Below are 10,272 nucleotides of genomic sequence, written 5' to 3'. Positions count from 1 at the left end.
TGCAAGCCAGGATACAACCCAACCCTGGGGCCAACCTGTGGGACTACAGGAAGGACTTGTGAATCTCAGGGGGGATTCCTGGTATCAGACCAGACTTCAATAAAATGCAAATATATGGCTGTAAGGAGTTTGTATTCCTTCTCACTCTGGAAAATACAGATTTAAGGCCCAGGTAGGACTTCCTGCTTTTGTTTCAGCAGTTCATTTGATTTGTGAGGATCTTACATTTGAAAAGTTATTCTTTAAATGCATTCAAAACAAATAGTGTATCAGGAAAAAAAGTCAGGATTAATATTATGAACTTCAGTGTCAGTGCATTTTCCCTTCTTTTTTTTTTTTTTTTTTTAATCTGTGCCCTAATAAGTTTTCTTACTGTTACCTAGTAATAATAGATGTGTGCTCAGGGCAAAAAGAAAAACTGATTAAATGTTATATTATAGCTTTAGCTGTCATTTTTCAAACAGAGAAAAAAAAAGGAGAAAATAAAAAGAGTAAACTTCTTCCTGATTCTTCCCCCAGTAGCATCAAGCCACATGGCCTTGTCATGAAAAGGTCACTTAGATTTTAATGGAAATGATGGCAGCAAGTACTTTATGTTTAAGCTCTCTCCTCCTGGTTTTCTCTGTGAGACAGCACAGGGCTGCTTTGCCTGTGGAGCCTGTTACAGCTGTGGTTGTAAAGCAGCTCAGCGAGTACCAGAGCTCTTGGGTTTGACAGAATGGGAGAATGACAGAAAAGAGAAGACAAAATCATATCTTAAGTAAGGCTTGTAGGAATATTAAATCTAACTCCTGACAAGAGATTACTCCAAACCCAGCAGCCTTGAATATGAATCATCATAATGAACTCTGCACTGAAGTGCTCCTGAAGACAGTGCAGAAGCTCACTTTTAGTCAAACCACAGTTGCTCCCTTGCCTCTGTCTCTGACAGCACATTACTGCTACCATGTTTACTGGTACTCAAGTTTTTTTGCTTGAATTTGTGGTTTTTGGTACTTAGGAATTTATTTTTTTTAGGGTTACTCTGTTCCTTTTCTTTTTTTTTCCCCCAAAGTGAGTGGTAAGATATAAGTTTTCCTAGAATTTTCTTTTAAACTATGAATTTTCTTTTAAATTTTTCTTTTTTCTTTTTTTTTTTTTTTTTTTTTTTGTGACTGTAACATTTTTGGTTAAAATTCAGTGGTGTTTTTTGTCTGTGGGAAAAATTGTTTCATTTTCCTTGTGTTTAATTTCTGTGTGAACTTTCTAAAGAGAAGTGTTATATGTGTGGCTTTAGCTCAATATTGAATCAATGCACTGGAAAAAGAATAGTGTTCCTATTTCATTCTCATATTGGTTTCTTCCTTGTCTTCTCATATTTAATTGTTTAATGGATCTTGCCTCTGCTTGGCTGAGATCTCTATGATGTTTACAGCTCAAAGCAGATTAATTAAAGAAGCACAGCAGCTTCATAGGAAACATATCATTACCTTACCAAAAGTACAATCATTTTACATATTGAGATCCAGTCTGGTCCATATGGGAGCATAGCTGCAGTGTTGGTGATCCATTTGCCTCAGGACTAATGGGTACCTATGTTCTTTGATATGGATAGTTTAGGAGTCATGGTTTAGGTATAAGAGATTTGTAGTTGGTGGACCTTTCTTGGATACACAAACAATTTTAGAGTAGCAACCCTCTGAGTGTGACACCTCAGAGCTCACATGCTGTCAAGTCTGTGATACTCAAAGAACTGTCACTAACAATGAGGCCTGGGCTGATACCCCCATCCCATCTCCACACTCCTTTAGGTGCAGCCTTGCTTGCTGACAAGCACAAAGGGATTTGATGTTAGCATTTCACTGAACTCAAGGGGAATTTATGATAGGTACCTTTGCACAAATACAAAAGGGTGTACACATTATTTCGTCTGTGTGCATACGAATTGATTATTAGTATGAATGTTACCATCTCAAATCTATAGTTAATCATTGTTATAATTGTAGGGAACACTATCAAATTGCTCTGTTAATATAAATTACTCAATGGCTAAGTGCGGCAAAGCCCTTTTGCACCCTTATCATTGCATCCAGATCCTTTGCACCCTTACCCGCTCTAGTATTCCCATCTTCCATGTAAATAATTTCAAATTCCTTCTATTGTGATCTTTTGTATGCTTTCATCTTTGTAGCAAGTAGTAGAGTGAACCTTGTCATCAAACTATATAAAGTTGTATTTTCACAAATTCATATAAAACCCCGCTTTTGCCAATGTCTTTGATGGTGTTTCTTTAAGTAACCAAACCACTCATTTGCAACTTAAGGACAGACCTATTTTAAATAGCTAAAAAGTCTCATAGCAAGACCAACGTCCAACCACAAAGCAGAAAACTATTATGGACTGATAGCTGATTTGCTCAATAGAGCTGCGGCTGACAGAAGAGGGATGTCTGCAGTGCCCTGTAATTGAAATGGAATAGCAGTTACAAACAGTCCTGATAACACAGGTGGAAACACGTGGGTGGGAGGCAATAGTTGGAGATGCAGTTTGATACCCTTTCTAGCAATCTGCAGCTGTACAAAGCCATGGGTTTGTTAAATTTATTTTTGCAGGTTCTGCCGGACAAAGGAGAAAATGAGGCAGCACATAAATACAGATTATGCATTTTGTTGTTGGTAACTGCTATTTTTTAGTAATACTGGGACAAAAATGTGTTGGCCCTATGTATCAAGCCAAGCAAGCAATTCTCTGTGTATCTACCATTTATTTCACATATGTATTACTACCTGCACTCCAAGTCATTAATTAAGCAGAGTTCTCTTATGCGTAGATTTTGCTGGCAGGTTAATTATGGTTACCAGGCTACTGAATCAATAAAGGAATGAGAGAAAGAGATTGCATACCTAGAAGAAGTTGTGTGAAATTAGAAAAAGAACAGAGGGGCTATACTAAAGCAGTTTAAGGATAGTTGTCACAAGTTTGAATTTAAGCAAAAAAAAAGATTTATTTCAAGATCGGTTTGGACAAGAATATATTTTAAATGCTAATTGGAAGGAGTAATAGAATAGGAATAATAAGGTTATGCTTTTCTTTCCCAGGTATTGGTAATGTTTATAAATGTATTCCCTTTCTATGCACTCCTCTTAGTCTGCAAGAGTTGCATCACTTCTGTGGAGACTTTTGTCCCCCTCAGTTTGCAGGGCTATTGAATACAATCAGATACTTTTTCGTTTTCTGCAAAAAGGATCAGAACTTGTTAGCTCACAGCCAAGACCTCCCTTTTTTGTGTTTCATATGCTGCTCATATCCTGTCTCACAGGAACAGGAAGTTTTTATATTTGCCAAAGGGGTAAATATAAAGTAAACTGTTTCCAATGGTTTTGTTGTGTTAGAATAATTTTTGTAACTAATAATTAGCCCTAAAATGGTGCCTCAAACTCAGTCACTAAAGGGAAATATTACTAGCAGAAGATGCACAATTTAAAAGGAAGGACATTGCTCAGAAAGGCTTCTATTTCTTCATTCATGCTGCCTGTGAGAAACTCTTAGGATAGCTTGATTATATGCTCTTTATGTAACTCTTCCTTGACATAGATGGGGCTGAGGGGGTATTAACTCTTGCCATAATTTCAGACATGGCAAGAGTTGGACTGAACTGAACACATGCTGCTCCCAATGACTTGGGAAGCAGTTATCGACAGTGGCATTGAGTTCCCCCTCCTGCACAATAAAACAGTTGATTTTTTTGATTATATCTCCATGCCCTAGTTCCCTGACTGACACTGGAGTTATATGAGAAAGGAATCCAACAGATAGAAAAGGTGGTAATTTGGCAGACAGAGCTACTTCTGAGGAGTGGAGCTTAACACAGAATATTCAGATTGTCAAATTGGTAATTTGTGGTAATGCCAAGGAGTGCAATTTCACATGCTAAGCTGGGGCTGCAGTGCACTTATGTCCTTGTCCTCTTAGCATCATCCAATAACAGAAGGATGAAATGGTACCATGGGGCTCTGCAGCTGAGCTGGATAGCTGAAATCACAGGCCGCCTCCTTTTCCAGCTGTGCTGGTTGAAAAAGCTACAGCTACCAACTGCATATCACAACATTTTTTCTGGAGATGTTGGTCCTCCTGACCCACCAGAGCTCAGTGAGCTACTTGGACAGGAAGTTTTTTATATTTGCTAATATAAATAATATAAACTAATATTACATTAGTTAAATATAATATAAACTAATTCCTTAGCATGTGTCACTTCACAGAGGCCAGGTTAATTGCCTCTAGCCTTTGGATAATGTCTTAGGGGACTTAGATTTTTCTGACGTACATCAGCAAGAGCATACTTCCATGTGCAGCCCACCTAGCAAATTTGAGGGGTCTTCCATAAGATGATGATGATGAGAGAGATGGAGAAGAGATGGTAAGAGCAAGACCTTTGGTGTTCTGACTGGCCTCTTAAGTTATTCTTCACTTTATAAGCCTCACCATCCACTTTGGTCACCCTGGAGGATAACTTGCCTTTGACCCATTTGTGACCCTTAGCACTTCATCAGTCTGTGTCACTTTCCACCTTTTAATTTTTTTTCATCTGTTTAAATTGAAAACATCTCAGAAGAAGGTGTTTCTGTTTTCAGAATGCCCAGCCAAGCAAAACAAAGCCCAAATCTTGTTCAGGTCCTTTGGTTTCTGCTGAAATAATTAATGAGGTTTCGTGTGAGCTGTTGCAGAGTGCCTAGTGATTCTTAGATTTGCCTACACAGTTGCCATGGTGCACCTTGGCCAAATAGTTGTTTGTAAAGCAATTTTGTCTCTAATAAAAAGAAACTGTTAAAAATCAGTTCCTGTTGTTTTTAATAGAGCTTTTTCCATCCAAACTGTAAGGTTAGAATTGCTGACCATCTCCTTAAACACTTCCAGGTAATAATGATGCATATTCTTCCAGCTAACATATATCATTAGTTTTTGTCAAGCAAAGCTTAGTTCATAGCTGTAGATATATATGATTTACTGGCCTCCAGCCAATCTATTAATTACCTGCTAGTTCCTTAATGCAATTGAGGCTTTGTTTGATTTCAGTGTAAGTTATTAACTGCTGGTAAAGGATCAGTACCTCATAAATTGTTTCTCTAAATAACTTTACAATGCTACAGAAGTTTAATATTTTTTTTTAATAAATAAGAATTAATATGTGAAGGACAGTTTTAAATTGCAGTTATATAAGGCAACTCTTTTGATTTATCAAATAGTAGCACCATATCTGTGTGAAGAATATCGAAATGTCGTAGATCTGTTACTTAGGCACCTTTCTTTCTTTGGGAGAATCTTAGTATTTTTACATGTACCAGACTGATTGAAAACTGATTTCTTTTTTGTCTTGGGTTGGCTATATGATGCTTGTATCCCCAATTGCCTGTTCTGTTTATGCTGGATAGTAAGTTTTGCACCTTTAATGGTTGTTCTGAGAGTGAAGGGCAGGAGAGAAGAAGCGCAGAGTTTGTTTTCAGACACTGCACTTGCTCCCCTGCATCCTGCTCCTGGACTGTGCTGTCTGCGGACAGACAGCAGGACGGAGCTCTCCTTTGCTTTTTAGTTAGTTTTAGCTAGCTGAGGCAGAGAAGTTCCCTGGACTGTGGTTTTTCTTTTTATTTGGACCTGTTTAAACCTGCTCTGAAAAAAAACAGAAAAGCACCTGTGGCCCGCCGGGCCTGGGCCGCGGCATTTCCAGCACCAGAGGGACTGATAAGAGACTGAGTGAGCTGAACTGCAACCCACAAAGGGGACTTTCTGAATTTGTCATCTTTTCAGAGCAGCAAGAGGTTTTATTAATATTGTTCAATTTTTTTGTGCTGGTGAATGCTTTGCCTGTTAAATAAACAGGTTTTTTCCACTTTTCTCCAAAGAAATCTTCTCCTGAACCAGTTAGGGGAGGGCCGCTTGAATCTGCTTTCTAGAGGAACCCCTTTAGAGGTTTTTCTCCCAAATTTGCTCTAAACCAGGAGAGTTTTGTATTGCTTAGTTTGGTTTGGGTTTTTTGTTTTAAATTGTTTTACCATTTTTGTTTACAATTGTTTTAAAATTGTAAGATCAGATGAAGAGATCTTGGGCCCGGCTTCACTTGAGGTAAGCCCATTGAGAGAATATACAATAGTTAAAGCTCTGGCTGTGTTAAAATAATTGAGACCAATAATAGATTTTAATCTCTTTTTATGTATCTCATCCCATTCTTTTTTCCCCAGAAGTTATAAGCTACTTATATATGTATTTTTTTTTTTTTTTTAATGTGGGAGAATAGATGGAAAACTCACTATTTTCAGAAGGAAAAAGCTGTGACTGTCTGGAAATGTCCAGGAAACAGCCTTTCAGCAGGTCATGTACCTTAGGTCCTGGGCATTGCTTAGATGCCTTCTATCTGCTAAAGCAGCCAGTGGACAGGATGGCTGATTTAGGACAGGTATTACAGAGTCTTCTTGCAATGGGCCATTACTATGTTCTGTGTGAGCTGGACTCCCTGAGAGAGCAGGTATGTCCAGGTGAAAGGAGGTGTATCAATCCATTTTCAGATGTAACCTCAAATGAAAAGAGAAGCTAAAATCTTCCAGTCAAACACAGCAGGCAAAAAGTAGTGTTATGTCCTGTGATGTTGTCTTCATCAGACTGGATGAGGCACTTGCTTGAAGCAGGGAATCACCATAGTAAGTTGCTGGCAAGCTTCTAGAATAATCTAGAAATTTCTTTACCTAATAAGATTTCTCAGGATCAAATCTGCTTGACCTTGGCTTGTTAATATGGGTTTGGGTGGAGACTGTAAGGAGTGGGTGAAGTGGTTAAGGGAACAGAGAAGAGCATGGTCTGTACAAGAAGGCTGAGGGCAGTACTGCTTGCCATGGTGGGCACTGGAGAGAGCAGCAGCAGAAGTTGTGCTAGAAACAGTACAGAGGAGTACAGTGCTTGTTCTCCTGCTCTGCTCATGGCTTTAGCCTGAAAGAAAAAAGCTGAGGTACCCAAAGTCCCCTGTGATGAACTGGTAGCTTTTGTTTTGTCCTGCTTCCTTCTTTCTCCCTGTCCCCCAAAAAAATCCTCAGCCAAGGTCACTTGGTACTGCACAGTAGATATTCATTTACAAACACTCCCTTTGGGATTTTAGCACCCACATAGGAAAGAATGACTTAAAGATAAGAACAGCTGTAGAGGTGAACTCTGTTGTCCCAATTTGTATAGGCTGGCTAAGTAGGGAGAAGGTGGCTTGCCCATCTAATGTGCACCAAAAGGAAAGGTACAGGTTTGTATCATTGCTGACAGGTGGTTCTGACTGAAAAATAAACACCAAAGGAAAGCGGCTTTGGCTGAAAATTGGATTCTTAGCGGTGAGAAGTGCCTGATCTGATTGTTTGTACCTTTTTTTACTTATCTCTCCTCTTTTTCTCCCCCGGCCCTGTGACTTTCAGCCCTTTCAGTATTGCCAGTCAGTCTCTCTGTGCCTGGAAGGAACACTCTGCCCTAGTGTGGAAGCAACAGCTTCTTTTATCTTGAGTACTGTAGCTATCTAACTTGTGCATCTCAGAGCAAAACTGATAAAGACTGCTAAGACAAGATGGTCATTTTCAATCCTTAATAGCTTATCAGGTTTTAAAAACCTCATGAAAGAGCTGTGTGTTAGTTAAATGATGATTAATAGGGAAGCTTATGAAAAAAGATACCAATTAATGTTTGATTTTGTAATAGTGTTAGACTTGTCTCTTTTCTCTGACTTTAATCTCTATAAACAAAAGGATCACAAGAGAATAGCATGTCTCTGCTTGTTGAAATCAACTGGAATTAGTGGCACATGCCCTTTGCAGTCGCCAGGTTAGGTGGAAGTGCTGAAAATTGTTGTGGTTTTTTACCAGGATAGTCCAAGATTTAAAGCTAAGATGTAAACCACTTACTTTATATCAGTCTGTGGAAAAATATAGGAACTGTAATAAAGTTACCATTGTTGTGTCATAGGAGGGGCAAAAAAGAAAAAAAGGTATTGTCATTATTAACTCTTGGTTATTTTTCTTTCCCAATTGTTATGCAGGTTGCTGTAGAGCCACCATAGGGGAATTTCTGCCTGGCTGAGAAGATAGTTGTGTTTACAGTGCAAGTTCTCACTTGTGACAAGGTGGAGGATCCATCAGTAGATGGAGAGTGGGCCTTTTCAGGTTTTAATACTTGCCTGTCTGTAGTTTAAGCTGGCTGGGCAGCAGGTTCAGATAGATAGAAATGTAATAAATGAATCTGATTCGTGCTAAGAATTGTAACTATATCAATATTTTAGATAATATTTGTTAAAAAGTAATAGAGAAAAAGAGTATGTAATTAGTGTCACAAAACAGATGTTTTCAGATGTTCATGAGAAAATAGGATGCAGGATGTAGTTTGAGATAAGTAAAATCCCAAAATGGAATAGGCCTCGGGATAATTAAGGAATCAGACTTGAAATTGAATAAAATTGAAATTATTCCAGGTATCTAAGAAATAATAAAGCTTATTTTTGGAATATAATGCTGGCTTCTATAACACACGACTTGGGGTGCATGTGCAACCTGTGGGGGTGTTCAAAGGACAGTGATGATGAGGAGAAGCCTTTGTCGGCAGTGACCACCAAAAGCCAGAAGACCCCTTAGAAACAAGCAGAGCAGGTGCTGTGCAGTACAGTGATATAGATTTTAAGAATTGAAAATAGGAGGAGATTTATGGGAAAATATTGATGAATATGTATTAGCATACAGTATATAGGTTGTGTTTGGATTCCTTTGTTTTTCACACAGGAGGCAGGGTGAGAAACTCCCATCCCCCACCCCCCGGCCCCCAGTACCCCAGTCGGGTTTGTACCCCAGTTGGTTTTGCTTATGCTTTATCCAAACCATTGCCAAATTATTTTTATATCTGCTTGATTATATTTGATTGTATTATTTTATATAAAATTGCTGCTCAATTAAAATTGTTGCTAAATTCTACTTTGTTGTTTGTTGAATTAGACATATAGAACTTTATTCATAACAGAAATAAGCTATTTGCAAGTGCAGTGGCACAGTCAGATGAAGATTGGCACTAGTCTGGTCAAAACAGTTCAAATTTCTATTTAGAGAAACGGGGAAAGCAGTCAAGTACCAGAAGCTAAAAGCCATACAAGATCTCAAGCTTTGGCACTATGAACAATTAATTTACGCAGCACTGTCAACTAGTTGTGGGTTTTTATTTATAATGCAAATGTGCTGATGTTCTCCTTCTTCACTTGCAGCTGCCCTGAGAGCTTGTGCTGATGGAGGTGCCAATCTTCTCTACCACATCACAGAAGGGAGCCAGGAAAGGTATGTCAGCAATACATTTGAAGTCATTGAAGTCATCTTTTCTCAAGGAAAGTAAAATGTGGAGGAGCAGGATCTGTTCAGTTACTTAAGTAGCTGCTTGCTCTGTGCATGGTACTTTAACGAACTGTGGCAGGTAGTATAATATTTTTTTCCACATTATCCTAAATTTTTAGTCCTGGCTACAATTTATAAGAACACAGGTAGCCTGAAACACCATTTTCCCTGAAGTCCACTGCTCTTTTTTCCTCTTGAAAGTTCTGCTCTCAGTCAGTCTTATTTTGTGCATCCATCAGGGTTAGACCTCTGAAAAAATTTGCTGTGCCCCTAGCAAGGGTTGCCTACAAGAGCATCTGATGCTTGTCGCTATGAGCTGAAACAAAGTATGTCCTCTTCATTTTTCATGAGGCCTTAAAGGAAATCTACTTACTTAGACTTCCTTGGAAGTTTTCTTTGTGAATTATTTTTTAAATGGCATCAGGACATTATAAATAACCAAAGGCAAGTACAGACACTATCTATAAATGTACACCAGGTGAGGAAATATGACTGAAAGAATATGGTCTTGTTTTCTGCAGTGGCATTTAAAATTGCAAAACATCCCCGGTTTTCTGGGATGTTTCAGCAGAGATGTTGAGCGGGGGTTGTGATGCAAAATGCTTCATTCAAGTAATTTCTGATCATTGTAGTGGAACCATGAAACGTTGTGCAAACTTAGCTTACTACGAATTCTTTGTGCTTGTCTTTAGGATTTTCAGGTTTTTTGAGCAAGAATTCATAAAAAAGTATTTTTAAAAAGTGAATTGATACACTGACTCTTGGAGCAAAGGAATGAGAAAGGCATCTGGTAGAACTTACAAGCTTATGAACAGTTTTATTCATACAGCAAAATCTGACACATAGTTTGCTTTTCATCTCATGGAAAGTGTATGATGGGGACAAGAGGAAGCTCAGTTTCCTC

The 10,272-nt window shown here is 38.5% G+C and overlaps 1 protein-coding gene across 1 annotated transcript in view; it reads left to right on the top strand.

The window, feature by feature from the left end:
- The first annotated feature begins 6,412 nt into the window (after positions 1 to 6,412).
- The window catches only part of TPK1 (thiamin pyrophosphokinase 1), a 190,160-nt gene continuing 186,300 nt past the window's right edge, over positions 6,413 to 10,272 (top strand). Inside the window, exons 1-4 of the mRNA XM_014308281.2 lie at positions 6,413 to 6,499; positions 7,866 to 7,891; positions 8,772 to 8,827; positions 9,245 to 9,314. Coding sequence (XP_014163756.1) covers positions 6,413 to 6,499; positions 7,866 to 7,891; positions 8,772 to 8,827; positions 9,245 to 9,314 — 239 coding nt within the window. The remainder of the gene's footprint in view (positions 6,500 to 7,865; positions 7,892 to 8,771; positions 8,828 to 9,244; positions 9,315 to 10,272) is intronic.

The sequence above is a fragment of the Geospiza fortis genome, unplaced genomic scaffold (genome assembly GCF_000277835.1).
Source record: "Geospiza fortis unplaced genomic scaffold, GeoFor_1.0 scaffold120, whole genome shotgun sequence".
Taxonomy (NCBI): domain Eukaryota; kingdom Metazoa; phylum Chordata; class Aves; order Passeriformes; family Thraupidae; genus Geospiza; species Geospiza fortis.
This window is presented reverse-complemented; position numbering and strand designations above follow the sequence as displayed.